Raw genomic sequence first — 21,229 nt, forward strand, 5'->3', positions numbered from 1 at the left:
GAAAGAAGGGAACATAGGAGGAGACTTTTAAATAATGAAATGCTGCAGCAGACACTCACCCCCCCAAGATGGCAGATCTGGTAACTGTTTCGGAGGCGGTTTAGGACTTCCAGATTTGGATTTCTCAGACCCTCCGGAATGTCTACTTGCCAGACTGGAGGGACTAGCCCTGCTGGAGGAGCGCTCCCCTCGTTGCTGCTTCTGTGAAGCCAGGGAATCCGCATGCTGTTCCAGCACATCCTGCTATGGTGGAGAGTTGTCTTCCATCCTGAATAGGGAAAAAAAAATTATATATATATACATACACATATATATGAGAAAAGGGTTTTAGCCGCGCCAAAAAACCACTGTTGTCAGGATGTTAATTAAAAATCTCTTTTATTACAGAATTCCAACGCGTTTCAGAGACATGGACCGTCTCCTTCTTCAGGGAAAAGAGAAAATATACACACAGTATACAGACCGGTTACTTATAAAAGGAGTCCATACTGCCACGTTGACATCTATGACGTCAATGCTCTCATGGTAACGGAGTGACTCATGGACACGTGAAAACTGCAGAGGAGGAGAACTTTCTGCTAACACGAAAAAGGCATACATAAGAATATTGAAAATAAAAATAAAAAGCATGAAATGAATGTAAAATTAAAAATTTGTGGACAAATAAATGGAAAAAAAAAATATATATATACTGCTTGATTTTTCAGAGCACGTCAATATAACAGACGAATGTGTTTAATGTGATTCTCGAACTCAAAAATGTAAATCACTGAGTTCAACACAAGGTGGTAGGTGATCATCCGTTACTCCAAAGCTGGCTGCTTACAAGGGAAAATAAAATTAAGAGATTACTATAGTGCCACAGTGAAGAAATAAAAGTATGAGGGAATCAAGTGCACCGATTCAATAAAGAAATGTGCATTTGGCTTGTATTTGTGCTATCAACCCGAAAGAAGATAATCAAAGTGTTGGAGGAATTCCTAAAAAGCAGGGGACAGTGTACGTGAAGGGAAAGAAGAGCGCCTGCGCGAAGACACTGAGCAGGTTCTCAATGGGAGCCGGGGTGAATTGAGTTCAGACCGTGGGAACTGAAAGAAGGCGTATGCGCGGAGGCACGGTGAAGGTGACTCAAGTTCAGAAGCGTGGGAAAGCAGACCGCATCAGTGTTCTAAGTGCAAAGAAGAACAGTGTAGGGGAATAAAGAAACATGTGAAACAGAAGTGAACAATTAGGTAAACTAGAGGTGCAGTTTAAAGATCATTGCCCGGGGAACCTTATATAGTATCAGTAGGAAATGTCTCTCATATCGATACGGGTAATTGGAAGAGACACATAAATAAATAAATAAATAAATAAATAAATAGATAGATGAATGGATATATCACTTCAATTTAAAATGGAGACTATGTCCGTGATACATGGAAACGCGCTGGGATAAAACATTTAGATAAAATCTGTCTAAAATACAGACCATTGTACGTATATGATTCAAAAATACTTAAAACATGGAAGGCAAGTATAAACATAAGAAAAAATCATGAATAAAGATATATATATATGTAAAATTAGGATATATAAATAGGATGAAGGGGGGGTACTAGTACCTCAGAGAACTGGATGAAAAATAATAATATAAATATAAGTAATGATTGTATGAAAAATTGTATGAAAAAATCGTAGATGAGCATACAGATGTACAATTAATAATATAAGACCATGAAAATAAGGGCTTGCAATAAAAAGGGTAAAAATAGGATAAAAATATTTGTTATTGTTAAATATTAAAAAAGTAATGATAGCAATAATAATAATAACAATAACGATGACAATAAAAGGCCGATGGCTCAAAACTAATAAAACAGATCCGCTACTTCATTCAGACCAAATGGGTTTAAAGTATTGAGTTTGTGAATCCAGAAGGTTTCTTTCCGACTGAGCGTCTCTGACCTATTATGCACCAAGGGACTAATCTGCTCAATAGGAGTGATCATGAAGTCCAAACTTCTATTGTGTTGGATCGTACAGTGCTTGGACAAGCCATGTAAAAGATAACCAGATCTTATATTGTGGCGATGCGAATTGAGCCTGTTATGAAGGGCTTGGCTTGTTCTGCCGACATATAATTTACCACAGGAACATTCTATAAGATATACAACAAAATTCGATTGACAGGACAATCGATCTTTTATTTTGAATGATTCAACACCATTGGAGGAGCAGAAGGAGGTCCTGCCATGGCAAATGCTTTTGCAGCATAAGCATTTTCTAGATCCGCATCTGTATGAGCCTGCTGGAGCATGGGATTTGGGCTGTGCTGTTTTGGACCTCAATCTGCTTGGTGCCAAAATATTTTTGATCGTGGGGGCCCGCCTGAAAGTGATCCCTGGAGTGGGGGTAATATAGATTTAAGGAAAGGGTCACTTTGCAAGATCCCCCAATGTTTTGATAGAACATTCCTTATCGCTAAATTATCACTACTGTATGAGGTAATTAGATTCAAACTCCAGTCTTGTTTCTTTACTATATCCGTGCCTTTTAGTGCTCCACAGCCTCCGAGTGGGAGGCGGGTGTCCCTTTTCGGCTTTACAAGGTCTGCTTGTTTAAGAACAGAAGACTCTTTGTAAGCCTTCTGGATCAGGGATTTAGGATATTCCTTCTCTAAAAAACAGTGTTTCAAAATCTCCACTTGGTTTTTGAAATCAGAATCTTGTGTACAGTTCCTTCTGATTCTTTTATATTGGTTTATTGGGATATTATTTAGCCATTTTTTATAATGTTCACTATTATAGTGGACATATCCATTGGCGTCCACTTTTTTAAAAAAATTCCTAGTACATATTTTGTTCCCCTCATGAAAAATCAACAAGTCCAAAAAGTGGATTTCATCAGCATGAACTGTGGAGGTGAATTTTAGACCCCACCCGTTATTATTCAAATGATTAAAAAAGACATTGACATCAGAGAGATTGCTATCCCATATAATGAATAGATCATCGATGAACCTTTTATAGAGTATAATCCCCTCCTCAAAAGAGCCATTTTCTATATGTATCATTTCAAAGACCCCCATGAACAAATTGGCGTAAGAACATGCGGCCTTGGACCCCATCGCTGTCTCGAGGCACTGATGGTACAATATATCAGAGAATAGGAAATAGTTGTTACGAAGTATGAAACTCATTCTCCTAAGTATAAATTCTTTCTGAGACAAAGGTATCTTTATGTCGTTTTCAAGGAATAAACAGATGCTAAAAAGACCTAAATGATGTTGGATGTTGGAATATAGTGAAGCTACATCAATGGTGACAAATATGTAAGAATCTTTCTAAGGGATGCCACTGATCTTTTCAATGAGATGGGCAGAATCGCTCAGGTGGCTATTTAGGTTCAATACATATGGTTGCAGAATCAAATCAACATATTTGGCTAAATTTGAGGTCAGAGTGTCGATGCCTGAAATTATGGGTCTGCCTGGTGGATTAGATACATTTTTATGGATCTTTGGTAAGTGATAGAAATAAAAAATCCAGTCAAAGCCTTTTTCTAAGAATTTTTTCTCTGCAGAGTTGAAAATGCCGCCATCAACTGCCTCTTGAATAGAGAGAAAAAATTCTGCAGAGGCAGTTGATGGCGGCATTTTCAACTCTGCAGAGAAAAAAATCTTAGAAATAAAAAATCCGGTCAAAGCCTTTTTCTATCACTTACCAAAGATCCATAAAAATTTATCTAATCCACCAGGCAGACCCATAATTTCAGGCATCGACTCTCTGACCTCAAATTTAGCCAAATATGTTGATTTGATTCTGCAACCATATGTATTGAACCTAAAAAGCCACCTGAGAGATTCTGCCCATCTCATTGAAAAGATCAGTGGCATCCCTTGGACAGATTCTTACATATTTGTCACCATTGACGTAGCTTCACTATATTCCAACATCCAACATCATTTAGGTCTTTTTAGCATCTGTTTATTCCTTGAAAACGACAAAGATACCTTTGTCTCAGAAAGAATTTATACTTAGGAGAATGAGTTTCATACTTCGTAACAACTATTTCCTATTCTCTGATATATTGTACCATCAGTGCCTCGGGACAGCGATGGGGTCCAAGGCCGCATGTTCTTATGCCAATTTGTTCATGGGGGTCTTTGAAATGATACAAATAGAAAATGACACTTTTGAGGAGGGGATTATACTCTATAAAAGGTTCATCGATGATCTATTTATCATATGGGATAGCAATCTCTCTGATGTCAATGTCTTTATTAATCATTTGAATAATAACGGGTGGGGTCTAAAATTCACCTCCACAGTTCATGCTGATGAAATCCACTTTTTGGACTTGTTGATTTTTCATGAGGGGAACAAAATATGTACTAGGAATTTTTTTTAAAAAGTGGACGCCAATGGATACGTCCACTATAATAGTGAACATTATAAAAAATGGCTAAATAATATCCCAATAAACCAATATAAAAGAATCAGAAGGAACTGAACACAAGATTCTGATTTCAAAAACCAAGTGGAGATTTTGAAACAACGTTTTTTAGAGAAGGAATATCCTAAATCCCTGATCCAGAAGGCTTACAAAGAGTCTTCTGTTCTTAAACAAGCAGACCTTGTAAAGCCGAAAAGGGACACCCGCCTCCCACTCGGAGGCTGTGGAGCACTAAAAGGCACGGATATAGTAAAGAAACAAGACTGGAGTTTGAATCTAATTACCACATACAGTAGTGATAATTTAGCGATAAGGAATGTTCTATCAAAACATTGGGGGATCTTGCAAAGTGACCCTTTCCTTAAATCTATATTACCCCCCACTCCAGGGATCACTTTCAGGCGGGCCCCCACGATCAAAAATATTTTGGCACCAAGCAGATTGAGGTCCAAAACAGCACAGCCCAAATCCCATGCTCCAGCAGGCTCATACAGATGCGGATCTAGAAAATGCTTATGCTGCAAAAGCATTTGCCATGGCAGGACCTCCTTCTGCTCCTCCAATGGTGTTGAATCATTCAAAATAAAAGATCGATTGTCCTGTCAATCGAATTTTGTTGTATATCTTATAGAATGTTCCTGTGGTAAATTATATGTCGGCAGAACAAGCCAAGCCCTTCATAACAGGCTCAATTCGCATCGCCACAATATAAGATCTGGTTATCTTTTACATGGCTTGTCCAAGCACTGTACGATCCAACACAATAGAAGTTTGGACTTCAAGATCACTCCTATTGAGCAGATTGGTCCCTTGGTGCATAATAGGTCAGAGACGCTCAGTCGGAAAGAAACCTTCTGGATTCACAAACTCAATACTTTAAACCCATTTGGTCTGAATGAAGTAGCGGATCTGTTTTATTAGTTTTGAGCCATCGGCCTTTTATTGTCATCGTTATTGTTATTATTATTATTGCTATCATTACTTTTTTAATATTTAACAATAACAAATATTTTTATCCTATTTTTACCCTTTTTACTGCAAGCCCTTATTTTCATGGTCTTATATTAATTGTACATCTGTATGCTCATCTACGATTTTTTCATACAATCATTACTTATACTTATATTATTATTTTTCATCCAGTTCTTTATGAGGTACTAGTACCCCCCCTTCATCCTATTTATAAATCCTAATTTTACATATTTATATTATATATATATATATATAATATATCTTTAATCATGATTTCTTCTTATGTTTATACTTGCCTTCCATGTTTTAAATATTTTTGAATCATATACGTACAATGGTCTGTATTTTAGACAGATTTTATCTAAATGTTTTACCCAGCGCGTTTCCATGTATCACGGACATAGTCTACATTTTAAATTGAAGTGATATATCCATTCATCTATTTATTTATTTGTGTCTCTTCCAATTACCCGTATCGATATGAGAGACATTTCCTACTGATACTATATAAGGTTCCCCGGGCAATGATCTTTTCACTGCACCTCTAGTTTACCTAATTGTTCACTTCTGTTTCACATGTTTCTTTATTCCCCTACACCAGGGGTCGGGAACCTATGGCTCGCGAGCCAGATATGGCTCTTTTGATGGCCGTATCGGGCTCGCAGACAGGGCTCCTACCTGTCTATGGGAAGGATCAGGGCCGGCGCCAGCACCCGGCTACCCAGGGGGGCCCGGTGGCCGCACTGTCACCGCCCCCCGCCGAGGATCGAGCTTTCAATTGCATCGGCATTGCAGGTGCCGATACAATTGAGAGCAATGATGAGAGAGTGAGCGGCGCGCTCCCTCTCTTATCATTCTCCCCGCTGTGACTGTCGGCATTCTTCTGACAGCTCTGCAGCGAGCGCGGTGACGTCATCACTGCGCGCCTGCTGAGAGGTCGGCGAGCGACAGCAATGGACGATGCGCCGAGGAGACCGGATCAGCGGGGAAACGAGAAGTGAGCCGCCCCTCTACTGACACTGGGCTCCCCTGACTCACAGGCCGGCCACTACACAGCGGCACTAGTACACATAGGGGCCCGGCAGCCGCTCTGCGTCTATGTGTAGTGCTGCTGTGTAGTGGCCGACCTGTGAGTCAGGGGAGCCCAGTGTCAGTAGAGGGGCCCCTGACCTGGAGAGGCACCAGCCATGTCTGAGCTGCAGGAGTGCTAGTCCTGACCTGCACAGCAGACGGAATCTCCATCCTGCAGGACCTGCGATGATGTCACGCCCATGTGACTGTGTGGGAGGAGACACAGGATGCCGGGCAGCAAGCAAGATACTGAATCCTGAAGGAGATAATGGACACATGATGACTGGTAATAAGAAAAGAGGGGACATGAGGGTGAGGGGGGCTGCAGGGTGAGGGGCATATGAGGGCTGCAGACTGTGACAGAAGCATGTGAAGGGGTGCAGAGTGTTTGAGAGGGGTAAGTTGGGGTACAGGCAGGGTGAGATATGTGAGCAGGGTGTGTGAGATATGGGGGTGTATTGTGTGTGATATGGGGGGTGCAGGCTGTATGGGAAGCAGGGTATGTGACATATGGGGGTGTAGTGTGTGAGATCTGGGGGTGCAGGCTGTATGGGAAGCAATGTGTGTGGGATATGGGGGCTGCAGGCCGTATGGGAAGCAGTGTGTGTGTGTGGGGGATATGGGGGGTGCAGGCCGTATGGGAAGCAGTGTGTGTGTGTGTGTGTGGGATATGGGGGGTGCAGGCTGTATGGGAAGCAGTGTGTGTGGGATATGGGGGGTGCAGGCCGTATGGGGAGCAGTGTGTGTGTGTGTGTGATATGGGGGGTGCAGGCTGTATGGGTAGCAGGGTGTGAGAGATATGGGGGTGTAGGCTGTATGGGAAGCAGGGTGTGTGAGATATGGGGGTGTAGTGTGTGTGATATGGGGGTGCAGGCTGTATGGGGAGCAGGGTATGCGACATATGGGGGTGTAGTGTGTGGGATATGGGGGGTGCAGGCTGTATGGGGAGCAGTGTGTGTGTGATATGGGGGGTGCAGGCTGTATGGGGAGCAGTGTGTGTGTGTGATATGGGGGGGTGCAGGCTGTATGGGAAGCAGGGTATGTGACATATGGGGGTGTAGTGTGTGAGATCTGGGGGGTGCAGGCTGTATGGGAAGCAGTGTGTGTGTGTGTGATATGGGGGGTGCAGGCTGTATGGGGAGCAGTGTGTGTGTGGGATATGGGGGGTGCAGGCTGTATGGGGAGCAGTGTGTGTGTGTGATATGGGGGGTGCAGGCTGTATGGGAAGCAGGGTGTCTGGGCCACTGACAGATACAATTGCTCCAGCGGTCACTTAGTACACAAAGGAGTGTTCCTCTCTGCTGCACTAAGCCACCGCTGGACCTAAACAATAATTCGCTGTAAAATAATAAAATAGATAATTGACATAACTGACAATGCGTTGTGTGACATGTCCAATATTCCAGCTTCTTTCTTCTGCGAATGCCTCAAAGCTGGCATTCTCTCAACATCAGGTGGGAAGAATGCCAGCTTCCAGTCATGCGCAGGAAAAAGAAGAATCCAGACTGCTGGACTGATGTCATGCATCGCAAGTTCACAATGTAAGTTATTTATTTGATTTTTTTACTGCTAATTACCATTGTTTCAGTCCAGTTGTGGCTTTATACAGCAGGGAGGAGCATTCCTTGCTGTACTAAGTGAACATTGGAGCGATTGATCTGTCAATGGCCCTTTAAACATATTGTACGGCTCTCGCGGAATTATATTTCAAAATATGTGGCGTTTACGGCTCTCTTAGCCAAAAAGGTTCCTGACCCCTGCCCTACACTGTTCTTCTTTGCACTTAGAACACTGATGCGGTCTGCTTTCCCACGCTTCTGAACTTGAGTCACCTTCACCGTGCCTCCGCGCATGCGCCTTCTTTCAGTTCCCACAGTCTGAACTCAATTCACCCCGGCTCCCATTGAGAACCTGCTCAGTGTCTTCGCGCAGGCGCTCTTCTTTCCCTTCACGTACACTGTCCCCTGCTTTCCAGGAATTCCTCCAACACTTTGATTATCTTCTTTCAGGTTGATAGCACAAATACAAGCCAAATGCACATTTATTTATTGAATCAGTGCACTTGATTCCCTCATACTTTTATTTCTTCACTGTGGCACTATAGTAATCTCTTAATTTTATTTTCCCTTGTAAGCAGCCAGCTTTGGAGTAACGGATGATCACCAACCACCTAGTGTTGAACTCAGTGATTTACATTTTTGGGTTCGAGAATCACATTAAACACATACGTCTGTTATATTGACGTGCTCTGAAAAATCAAGCAGTATATATATATTTTTTTTCCATTTATTTGTCCACAAATTTTTAATTTTACATTCATTTCATGCTTTTTATTTTTATTTTCAAAATTCTTATGTATGCCTTTTTCGTGTTAGCAGAAAGTTCTCCTCCTCTGCAGTTTTCACGTGTCCATGAGTCACTCCATTACCATGAGAGCATTGACATCATAGATGTCAACGTGGCAGTATGGACTCCTTTATAAGTAACCGGTCTGTATACTGTGTGTATATTTTCTCTTTTCCCTGAAGAAGGAGACGGTCCATGTCTCTGAAACGCGTTTGAATGCTGTAATAAAAGAGATTTTTAATTAACATCCTGACAACAGTGGTTTTTTAGCGCGGCTAAAACCCGTTTCTCATATATATGTATATATATATATGTACATATATATATATATATATATATATATATATATATATATATATTTTTTTTTTTTTTTTTTTACTACGTCTCCACGGGGCCGCTGCCTGAATCACGCGGACACTCATATGCTCTATAAGGGGTTGTGACTGGCACAACCTCTCCAGGTGAGTGTACCTATTTATATCTTCACACGGTTATTACCGGGTAAGACCCTATTGCGCCTTTGCTTCCCCCTCTCCAGCAGATCCTGAATAGGGGAGAAGTCATACTCACGAGAATGCAGCGAAGGTGACTCCTCATAACCTCGCCAGTTCAAATTTCCCGCCCGGAATCTGTTTGCTGGGCGCCGCCATCTTGGAACACCATGCGCAGGTGACAAACTTCCGGGTGCCGCGTCACTTCCTCTTCACCCCGGAGTTCCATCAGCAGGGCGCCCGTCTCTCGGGCTCCGTGTGAGGATCACATAGCCTGGGGTGACGCAGAGCCAATCTCCCGCTCCAGGCCCATGCTCCACCCCCGCAGACAGCCAAAGCCCTGGGAGGTGCATCCAGGCCCGAATACCGGCTTCTTGTAAGAACCAAACTTCCACACGGGTCGGACCTGGAAGATTCCGTGGGTTGTCCCAAAACTGATGCAGAGGAGAGGTACCGCCTGTAACAGTGTGTCCCTACCTAGACTATGTATCTGGACTTTAATGTACTCAGGCCTAGGTCAACATCTAGTGGGCGACTGTGTCTTTGTTCTTCTCTGCATGGGACTCAAGCAATACAAGCCTGCAGTTCCTGGAATCCTTTCCATATAAAGTCACATACTAAAAAGTGGGTGTTAACCCTTTCCCATCTAGTGGGTGGATCTAAGGAGAGGTGGAAGAATCAGCCACATGTTTTTGAGTTTAGTTGATGCTTTGTTGGGGAAAAGCGAGGATCTGTGCTGAGGGCAGGTCCTTGCGCCTGTGTATGGACTATGGGACATTGAAGATCAGCTGCTACGTGGGATTGTGTTGTCTCAGCCACGCTATCGGATTTAAGGAACACATCGAAGGACTGTTGTTGCATTTTCCTTGGCATCGGACTGCTGTGTGGCGCCCCGGATCTGTTTTCTTTGTGTAGACTCATTGTGGACTCTAAAGAACCATTTGGATATTGGATGTTTTATGCTCCCTGCCTCATTAAATCTTGTTGGATTGTTCATCAGCCTGGTGTGCCTTACTGCTCTGAGCATTCCCATTCACACCACCTTTTTATTTCAGTGGGTTTTCTGTCTTGAGGTGGGCGGAACCTCTCTCAGGTGGTGCTGTCATGGGCGAAAGGGAAAAGGTTAACTACAGTGCCAGGGGTTGTACTACTACTTTATTATGTTGCGCACCATTGACAAAGGAACAAAGCTCTATGGAAATGGACTTGTAACCTTAAGATTTTTGATAAGTTTCAACAATTTTGTTTCTCAGTCAGTTCCCTCTCCTACTTCTGTTCTCCATGCTTAGTGTGGCATACACAGACACACAATGCAAAGACTGATTCAATGTCTCCCCCTTTTTATCTGGTTTCAGGAGTGATTGTCATGGCAATGTTTGTCTATGACAAGACATGTTTAATTGCAATAATTTTCTATAAGAAGCTGTTCATTTTTTGGAAGAATTTCAAAGGTGCGAATACTTTGGCCATGACTATTAGATATATATTTTTCACAGATAAGCAATTGATAAATTTAGCAATTTATATTTGCTCACATTTTTTTCTCTTTACGGAAAAACATGAGTTGTGACTAGAATAAGGAGAAAGCGACAGTATTTTACTGAACTTTCTGCCACTGAGTCACGTACATGTTTTGTGTCTTTCAAGAATAGAACGTACTCACTGTTCACATATCACGCAGAAAAAAACCCCCAAAATTAAACAAAAAAAAAAAAAAATTACACACCATGCAAAAACACAAAAAACAAATTGTTTTTGATCTGAATCAAGGATCAAAATTATCCATACTAGTTTATGGGTCAGTGAAAATAATGGACAGAACACGGATGGTATCAGTGTATAATCTGTGTTCTATTTGTGATTAACATTGTAATGTATATGAAAAGTTTCATCATTTATTTTTTACCCAATCATTGATGGAAAATCTGACACTGACAAATAACTGATGAAGCGCGAATCCAAAACACCGTTGAACAACAGTGTGTTTTTATGTATGTTAAAACTCATGGATGTCTGATTAAGGCCTTATAGACAGAGTACACAAATTTGGACGAAAAAAAAATAATTACTTTTGCATTCGTATCTCTATCACTGGCTTAACAGCAGCAATCCATTCTTCATCACTGCATGGACCTGCAAGAAAAAAAAATAAAAAAAAGACATTCTATTCAGGTACGTTGTCAGGCAAAGGACTTTAAAAATATAGGTAAACACTGTGTGCAATATATTATCTATCTATATATCTATATATATATCTATATATCTATATATCTATATATATATCTATATATATATATATATATATGTATATATATATATATCTGCACTACCTGGCTTCGCCCGGGTTAACTGCTGTTAACAAAATAGAATGTATAAACAAAAATGTATTCTGCACACAAAAACCACAAAACAAATAGGTAGAAATGTAATTATTACATTGTTGCATATATTAACCAATCAGAGCTCAGGTTAATTAACTGTAGCAAAATAGAAGCTAAGCTGTGATTGGTTGCTATTGGCAGCCTGATAAATCTCCAGGCAACAGAAAGCCCTCACCCCTGACAGTATATATTAGCTCACACATACACATAATAGACAGGTCATGTGACTGACAGCTGCCGTATTTCCTATGTGGTACATTTGTTGTTCTTGTAGTTTAATAAGCAGCCAATCAGATTTTTATTTGTGAAGGATAATACCAGACTTGTGTGTGTTTTAGGGTGATTATGTGGCGAGGTTGGTGTATGTGTGGTGAAATGTGTGCTGAGGGTGGTATGTGTTCAAGTACGTGGTAGTGTGTGGCGCATTTTGTGTGTGTGTTCATATCCCCGAGTGTGGTGAGTATCCCATGTCGGGGCCCCACCTTAGCAACTGTACGGTATATACTCTTTGGTGCCATCGCTCTCATTGTTTAAGTCCCCCTTGTTCACATCTGGCAGCTGTCAATTTGCCCCCAACACTTTTCGTTTCACTTTTTCCCCATTATGTAGATAGGGGCAAAATTGATTGGTAAATTGGAACACGCGGGGTTAAAATTTCGCCTCACAACATTGCACCCAGCGCTGCCCGGGATAGTAACGGTCTCTGTTTCTCTCCCATTCTCTGTCTGTCTCCCCCTCCCCTATCCCCTGTATATATATATCTCTCTGTGTCTCTCTCTTTGTCTGTCTGTCTCTTTCCCTGTCTGTCTACCTATCTCTTTCCCTGTCTGTCTATCTATCATTGTCACTTTTCCTGTCTGACTCTTTCTCTGTCTGTCTCTTTCCCTGTCTGTCTGTCTCTTTGTCTGTCACTTTGTGTCTGTCTCTTACCCCGTCTGTGTCGGTCTCTTTCCCTGGCTGCATTGCGACACGCCAACATTCCATATAAGGGCGTGTCTGCGCGTTCTTCTGAAGTTCTGGCTGCACTGTGGCTCCCAGCTCCATTCGCTTTAATGGAGTCAGGTTTTTTGGGGAATAACTAAAGCGAGGGGTTAAAATTTCCCCTCGAAACATAGCCTATGAAACTCTCGGGGTCTCAGAAGTGTGAGTGTGCAGAATTTTGTGGCTGTAGCTGCGACGGTGCAGATGCCAATCCAGGACATACACACATACATTCAGCTTTATATATTAGATTGTGTAATATATATATGTCTATGTCTATCTCTGTCTATGTCTATCTCTGTCTATGTCTATCTCTGTCTATGTCTATCTCTGTCTATGTCTATCTCTGTCTATCTCTGTCTATGTCTGTCCATCTCTGTCTATCTATATCTCTGTATATCTCTATCTCTGTCTATCTCTGTGTCTGTCTGTCTCTGTCTATCTCTGTGTCTGTCTGTCTCTGTCTATCTCTGTCTGTGTCTATCTCTGTCTGTGTCTATCTCTGTCTGTGTCTATCTCTGTCTGTGTCTATCTCTGTCTGTGTCTATCTCTGTCTGTGTCTATCTCTGTCTGTGTCTATCTCTGTCTGCGTCTATCTCTGTCTGCGTCTATCTCTGTCTGCGTCTATCTCTGTCTGCGTCTATCTCTGTCTGCGTCTATCTCTGTCTGCGTCTATCTCTGTCTGCGTCTATCTCTGTCTGCGTCTATCTCTGTCTGCGTCTATCTCTGTCTGCGTCTATCTCTGTCTGCGTCTATCTCTGTCTGCGTCTATCTCTGTCTGCGTCTATCTCTGTCTGCGTCTATCTCTGTCTGCGTCTATCTCTGTCTGCGTCTATCTCTGTCTGCGTCTATCTCTGTCTGCGTCTATCTCTGTCTGCGTCTATCTCTGTCTGCGTCTATCTCTGTCTGCGTCTATCTCTGTCTGCGTCTATCTCTGTCTGCGTCTATCTCTGTCTGCGTCTATCTCTGTCTGCGTCTATCTCTGTCTGCGTCTATCTCTGTCTGCGTCTATCTCTGTCTGCGTCTATCTCTGTCTGCGTCTATCTCTGTCTGCGTCTATCTCTGTCTGCGTCTATCTCTGTCTGCGTCTATCTCTGTCTGCGTCTATCTCTGTCTGCGTCTATCTCTGTCTGCGTCTATCTCTGTCTCTGTCTATCTCTGTCTCTGTCTATCTCTGTCTCTGTCTATCTCTGTCTCTGTCTATCTCTATCTCTGTCTATCTCTATCTCTGTCTATCTCTATCTCTGTCTATCTCTATCTCTGTCTATCTCTATCTCTGTCTATCTCTATCTCTGTCTATCTCTATCTCTGTCTATCTCTATCTCTGTCTATCTCTATCTCTGTCTATCTCTATCTCTGTCTATCTCTATCTCTGTCTGTCTCTATCTCTGTCTGTCTCTATCTCTGTCTATCTCTATCTCTGTCTATCTCTATCTCTGTCTATCTCTATCTCTGTCTATCTCTATCTCTGTCTATCTCTATCTCTGTCTATCTCTATCTCTGTCTATCTCTGTCTATCTCTATCTCTGTCTATCTCTGTCTATCTCTGTCTCTGTCTATCTCTATCTCTGTCTATCTCTATCTCTGTCTATCTCTATCTCTGTCTGTCTCTATCTCTGTCTATCTCTATCTCTGTCTATCTTTATCTCTGTCTATCTCTATCTCTGTCTATCTCTATCTCTGTCTATCTCTATCTCTGTCTGTCTCTATCTCTGTCTATCTCTATCTCTGTCTATCTCTATCTCTGTCTATCTCTATCTCTGTCTCTGTCTATCTCTATCTCTGTCTATCTCTATCTCTGTCTCTGTCTATCTCTATCTCTGTCTATCTCTATCTCTGTCTATCTCTATCTCTGTCTATCTCTATCTCTGTCTGTCTATCTCTATCTCTGTCTATCTCTATCTCTGTCTATCTCTATCTCTGTCTATCTCTATCTCTGTCTATCTCTATCTCTGTCTATCTCTATCTCTATCTCTGTCTATCTCTATCTCTGTCTATCTCTGTCTATCTCTATCTCTGTCTATCTCTATCTCTGTCTATCTCTATCTCTGTCTATCTCTATCTCTGTCTATCTCTATCTCTGTCTATCTCTATCTCTGTCTATCTCTATCTCTATCTCTGTCTATCTCTATCTCTGTCTATCTCTGTCTATCTCTATCTCTGTCTATCTCTATCTCTGTCTATCTCTGTCTATCTCTGTCTATCTCTATCTCTATCTCTGTCTATCTCTGTCTCTGTCTATCTCTATCTCTGTCTATCTCTATCTCTGTCTGTCTCTATATCTGTCTGTCTCTATCTCTGTCTGTCTCTATCTCTGTCTGTCTCTATCTCTGTCTGTCTCTATCTCTGTCTGTCTCTATCTCTGTCTCTGTCTATCTCTGTCTCTGTCCATCTCTGTCTGTCTCTGTCTATCTCTGTCTATCTCTATCTCTGTCTATCTCTGTCTATCTCTATCTCTGTCTATCTCTATCTCTGTCTGTCTCTGTCTATCTCTGTCTGTCTCTGTCTATCTCTGTCTATCTCTGTCTATCTCTATCTCTGTCTATCTCTGTCTCTGTCTGTCTCTGTCTATCTCTGTCTGTCTCTGTCTATCTCTGTCTGTCTCTGTCTATCTCTGTCTGTCTCTGTCTATCTCTGTCTATCTCTGTCTATCTCTGTCTATCTCTATCTCTGTCTATCTCTGTCTCTGTCTATCTCTGTCTATCTCTATCTCTGTCTATCTCTATCTCTGTCTATCTCTATCTCTGTCTGTCTCTATCTCTGTCTGTCTCTATCTCTGTCTGTCTCTATCTCTGTCTATCTCTATCTCTGTCTATCTCTATCTCTGTCTATCTCTGTCTATCTCTGTCTATCTCTGTCTATCTCTGTCTATCTCTATCTCTGTCTCTGTCTATATCTGTCTATCTCTGTCTATCTCTATCTCTGTCTCTGTCTATCTCTATCTCTGTCTATCTCGGTCTCTCTCTATTTCTGTCTATCTCTGTTTCTGTCTATCTCTGTCTCTGTCTATCTCTGTCTCTGTCTATCTCTGTCTCTGTCTATCTCTGTCTCTGTCTATCTCTGTCTCTGTCTATCTCTGTCTATCTCTGTCTGTCTATCTCTGTCTGTCTATCTCTGTCTGTCTATCTCTATCTCTGTCTATCTCTGTCTCTGTCTCTGTATCTCTGTCTCTGTATGTCTGTCTCTGTATGTCTGTCTCTGTATGTCTGTCTCTGTCTGTCTGTCTCTGTCTGTCTGTCTCTGTCTGTCTGTCTCTGTCTGTCTGTCTCTGTCTGTCTCTGTCTGTCTCTGTCTGTCTCTGTCTGTCTCTGTCTCTGTCTGTCTCTGTCTCTGTCTATCTCTATCTCTGTCTCTGTCTATCTCTGTCTCTGTCTATCTCTGTCTATCTCTGTCTATCTCTGTCTATCTCTGTCTATCTCTGTCTATCTCTATCTATCTCTGTCTATCTCTGTCTATCTCTATCTCTGTCTATCTCTGTCTATCTCTATCTCTGTCTATCTCTGTCTCTGTCTATCTCTGTCTCTGTCTATCTCTATCTATCTCTGTCTATCTCTATCTCTGTCTATCTCTGTCTCTGTCTATCTCTGTCTCTGTCTATCCCTGTCTCTGTCTATCCCTGTCTCTGTCTATCCCTGTCTCTGTCTATCCCTGTCTCTGTCTATCCCTGTCTCTGTCTATCTCGGTCTATCTCTATTTCTGTCTATCTCTGTCTCTGTCTATCTCTGTCTCTGTCTATCTCTATCTATCTCTGTCTCTCTCTGTCTCTGTCTCTCTCTGTCTCTGTCTATCTCTGTCTCTGTCTATCTCTGTCTCTGTCTATCTCTGTCTCTGTCTATCTCTATCTCTGTCTATCTCTGTCTATCTCTGTCTATCCCTGTCTATCCCTGTCTATCCCTGTCTATCCCTGTCTATCCCTGTCTATCTCTATCTCGGTCTATCTCTATTTCTGTCTATCTCTGTCTCTGTCTATCTCTGTCTATCTCTATCTCTGTCTCTGTCTATCTCTGTCTATCTCGGTCTATCTCTATTTCTGTCTATCTCTGTCTCTGTCTATCTCTGTCTATCCCTGTCTCTGTCTATCTCGGTCTATCTCTATTTCTGTCTATGTCTATCTCTGTCTCTGTCTATCTCTGTCTCTGTCTATCTCTGTCTATGTCTATCTCTGTCTGTCTCTGTCTATCTCTGTCTCTGTCTATCTCTGTCTCTGTCTATCTCTGTCTCTGTCTATCTCTGTCTGTGTCTATCTCTGTCTGTGTCTATCTCTGTCTGTGTCTATCTCTGTCTGTGTCTATCTCTGTCTGTGTCTATCTCTGTCTGTGTCTATCTCTGTCTGTGTCTATCTCTATCTCTGTCTATCTCTATCTCTGTCTATCTCTATCTCTGTCTGTCTCTATCTCTGTCTATCTCTATCTCTGTCTATCTCTATCTCTGTCTATCTCTATCTATCTCTGTCTATCTCTATCTCTGTCTATCTCTGTCTCTGTCTATCCCTGTCTCTGTCTATCCCTGTCTCTGTCTATCCCTGTCTCTGTCTATCCCTGTCTCTGTCTATCCCTGTCTCTGTCTATCCCTGTCTCTGTCTATCCCGGTCTCTGTCTATCCCGGTCTCTGTCTATCCCGGTCTCTGTCTATCCCGGTCTCTGTCTATCCCGGTCTCTGTCTATCCCGGTCTCTGTCTATCTCTGTCTCTGTCTATCTCTGTCTCTGTCTATCTCTGTCTCTGTCTATCTCTGTCTCTGTCTATCTCTGTCTCTGTCTATCTCTGTCTATCTCTGTCTATCTCTGTCTGTCTCTGTCTATCTCTGTCTGTCTCTGTCTGTCTCTGTCTGTCTCTGTCTGTCTCTGTCTGTCTCTGTCTGTCTCTGTCTATCTCTGTCTCTGTCTATCTCTGTCTCTGTCTATCTCTGTCTCTGTCTATCTCTGTCTCTGTCTATCTCTGTCTCTGTCTATCTCTGTCTCTGTCTATCTCTGTCTATCTCTGTCTCTGTCTATCTCTGTCTCTGTCTATCTCTGTCTCTGTCTATCCCTGTCTATGTCTATCCCTGTCTCTGTCTATCCCTGTCTCTGTCTCTCTGTCTGTCTCTGTCTGTCTCTGTCTGTCTATGTCTGTCTCTGTCTATCTCTGTCTCTGTCTATCTCTGTCTCTGTCTATCTCTGTCTCTGTCTATCTCTGTCTCTGTCTATCTCTGTCTCTATCTCTGTCTCTGTCTATCCCTGTCTATGTCTATCCCTGTCTCTGTCTATCCCTGTCTCTATCTGTCTCTGTCTGTCTCTGTCTATCTCTGTCTATCTCTGTCTATGTCTATCTCTGTCTATGTCTATCTCTGTCTCTGTCTATCTCTGTCTCTGTCTATCTCTGTCTCTGTCTATCTCTGTCTATCCCTGTCTCTGTCTATCTCGGTCTATCTCTATTTCTGTCTATGTCTATCTCTGTCTCTGTCTATCTCTGTCTCTCTCTGTCTCTGTCTCTGTCTCTGTCTATCTCTGTCTATGTCTATCTCTGTCTCTCTCTGTCTATGTCTATCTCTATTTCTGTCTATCTCTGTCTATCTCTGTCTCTGTCTATCTCTGTCTCTGTCTATCTCTGTCTCTGTCTATCTCTGTCTCTGTCTATCTCTGTCTCTGTCTATCTCTGTCTCTGTCTATCTCTGTCTATCTCTGTCTATCTCTGTCTATCTCTGTCCATCTCTGTCCATCTCTGTCTCTGTCCATCTCTGTCTATCTCTGTCTCTGTCTATCTCTGTCTCTGTCTATCTCTGTCTCTGTCTATCTCTGTCTATCCCTGTCTCTATCTGTCTATCTGTCTCTGTCTGTCTCTGTCTGTCTCGGTCTATGTCTATCTCTGTCTATCTCTGTCTATCTCTATCTCTGTCTCTGTCTATCTCTGTCTCTGTCTATCTCTGTCTCTGTCTATCTCTGTCTCTGTCTATCTCTGTCTATCTCTGTCTATCTCTGTCTATCTCTGTCCATCTCTGTCCATCTCTGTCTCTGTCCATCTCTGTCTATCTCTGTCTCTGTCTATCTCTGTCTCTGTCTATCTCTGTCTCTGTCTATCTCTGTCTATCCCTGTCTCTATCTGTCTATCTGTCTCTGTCTGTCTCTGTCTATGTCTATCTCTGTCTATCTCTATCTCTGTCTATCTCTGTCTCTGTCTATCTCTGTCTCTGTCTATCTCTATCTATCTCTGTCTATCTCTATCTATCTCTGTCTATCTCTGTCTATCTCTATCTCTGTCTATCTCTATCTCTGTCTATCCCTGTCTCTGTCTATCCCTGTCTCTGTCTATCCCTGTCTCTGTCTATCCCTGTCTCTGTCTGTCTCTGTCTGTCTATCTCTGTCTCTGTCTATCTCTGTCTCTGTCTATCTCTGTCTCTGTCTATCTCTGTCTCTGTCTATCTCTGTCTCTGTCTATCTCTGTCTATCTCTGTCTCTGTCTATCTCTGTCTCTGTCTATCTCTGTCTCTGTCTATCCCTGTCTATGTCTATCCCTGTCTCTGTCTATCCCTGTGTCTGTCTGTCTCTGTCTGTCTCTGTCTGTCTCTGTCTGTCTCTATCTCTGTCTATCTCTGTCTCTGTCTATCTCTATCTCTGTCTATCTCTGTCTATCCCTGTCTCTGTCTGTCTCTGTCTGTCTCTGTCTGTCTCTGTCTGTCTCTGTCTGTCTCTGTCTCTATCTCTGTCTCTATCTCTGTCTATCTCTGTCTATCTCTATCTCTGTCTCTGTCTATCTCTGTCTCTGTCTATCTCTGTCTCTGTCTATCTCTGTCTCTGTCTATCTCTGTCTCTGTCTATCTCTGTCTATCTCTGTCTCTGTCTATCTCTGTCTCTGTCTATCTCTGTCTCTGTCTATCTCTGTCTCTGTCTATCTCTGTCTCTGTCTAGCTCTATCTCTGTCTCTCTCTGTCTCTCTCTGTCTCTCTCTGTCTCTGTCTATCTCTATCTCTGTCTATCTCTATCTCTGTCTATCTCTATCTCTGTCTATCTCTATCTCTGTCTGTCTCTGTCTCTGTCTATCTCTGTCTCTGTCTAGCTCTGTCTAGCTCTGTCTATCTCTGTCTATCTCTGTCTATCTCTATCTCTGTCTATCTCTGTCTATCTCTGTCTCTGTCTATCTCTGTCTCTGTCTATCTCTGTCTCTGTCTATCTCTGTCTATCCCTGTCTCTGTCTATCCCTGTCTCTGTCTATCTCGGTCTCTCTCTATTTCTGTCTATCTCTGTCTCTGTCTATCTCGGTCTCTCTCTATTTCTGTCTATCTCTGTCTATCTCTATCTATCTCTGTCTATCTCTATCTCTGTCTATCTCTGTCTCTCTCTGTCTGTCTCTGTCTGTCTCTGTCTGTCTCTGTCTGTCTCTGTCTGTCTCTGTCTGTCTCTGTCTATCTCTGTCTATCTCTGTCTCTGTCTGTCTCTGTCTGTCTCTGTCTGTCTCTGTCTGTCTCTGTCTGTCTCTGTCTGTCTCTGTCTGTCTCTGTCTGTCTCTGTCTGTCTCTATCTCTATCTCTGTCTATCTCTATCTCTGTCTATCTCTATCTCTGTCTCTCTCTGTCTGTCTGTCTCTGTCTGTCTCTGTCTGTCTCTGTCTGTCTCTGTCTGTCTCTGTCTGTCTATCTCTGTCTATCTCTGTCTATCTCTGTCTCTGTCTATCTCTGTCTCTGTCTATCTCTGTCTCTGTCTATCTCTGTCTCTGTCTATCTCTGTCTATCTCTGTCTATCTCTGTCTCTGTCTATCTCTGTCTATCTCTGTCTCTGTCTGTCTCTGTCTGTCTCTGTCTGTCTCTGTCTGTCTCTGTCTGTCTATCTCTGTCTATCTCTGTCTATCTCTGTCTGTCTCTGTCTGTCTCTGTCTGTCTCTGTCTGTCTCTGTCTGTCTCTGTCTATCTCTGTCTATCTCTATCTCTGTCTATCTCTATCTCTGTCTCTGTCTATCTCTGTCTATCTCTGTCTATCTCTGTCTCTGTCTATCTCTGTCTATCTCTGTCTATCTCTGTCTATCTCTGTCTATCTCTGTCTCTGTCTGTCTCTGTCTATCTCTGTCTGTCTCTGTCTGTCTCTGTCTGTCTCTGTCTGTCTCTGTCTGTCTCTGTCTGTCTCTGTCTGTCTCTGTCTATCTCTGTCTATCTCTGTCTCTGTCTATCTCTGACTCTGTCTATCTCTGTCTATCTCTATCTCTGTCTATCTCTATCTATCTCTATCTCTGTCTATCTCTATCTCTGTCTATCTCTGTCTCTGTCTATCTCTGTCTCTGTCTATCTCTATCTCTGTCTATCTCTATCTCTGTCTATCTCTGTCTCTGTCTATCTCTATCTCTGTCTCTGTCTATCTCTGTCTATCTCTGTCTATCTCTATCTCTGTCTATCTCTATCTCTGTCTATCTCTATCTCTGTCTATCTCTGTCTCTGTCTGTCTCTGTCTGTCTCTGTCTGTCTCTGTCTGTCTCTGTCTGTCTCTGTCTATCTCTGTCTATCTCTGTCTCTGTCTATCTCTATCTCTGTCTATCTCTATCTCTGTCTATCTCTATCTCTGTCTCTCTCTATCTCTGTCTCTCTCTGT

The 21,229-nt window shown here is 42.3% G+C and overlaps 1 protein-coding gene across 4 annotated transcripts in view; it reads right to left on the reverse strand.

The window, feature by feature from the left end:
* Positions 1–21,229, reverse strand: part of UCHL5 (ubiquitin C-terminal hydrolase L5) — a 578,874-nt gene that overhangs the window by 99,463 nt on the left and 458,182 nt on the right. For all 4 annotated transcript variants that reach the window (XM_075321965.1, XM_075321962.1, XM_075321964.1 and 1 more), the window contains one exon: positions 11,387–11,450. In XM_075321965.1, the coding sequence (XP_075178080.1) occupies positions 11,387–11,450 (64 nt within the window). The remainder of the gene's footprint in view (positions 1–11,386; positions 11,451–21,229) is intronic.

This window comes from Anomaloglossus baeobatrachus, chromosome 8, assembly GCF_048569485.1.
Source record: "Anomaloglossus baeobatrachus isolate aAnoBae1 chromosome 8, aAnoBae1.hap1, whole genome shotgun sequence".
In the NCBI taxonomy this organism is placed as follows: Eukaryota; Metazoa; Chordata; class Amphibia; order Anura; family Aromobatidae; genus Anomaloglossus; species Anomaloglossus baeobatrachus.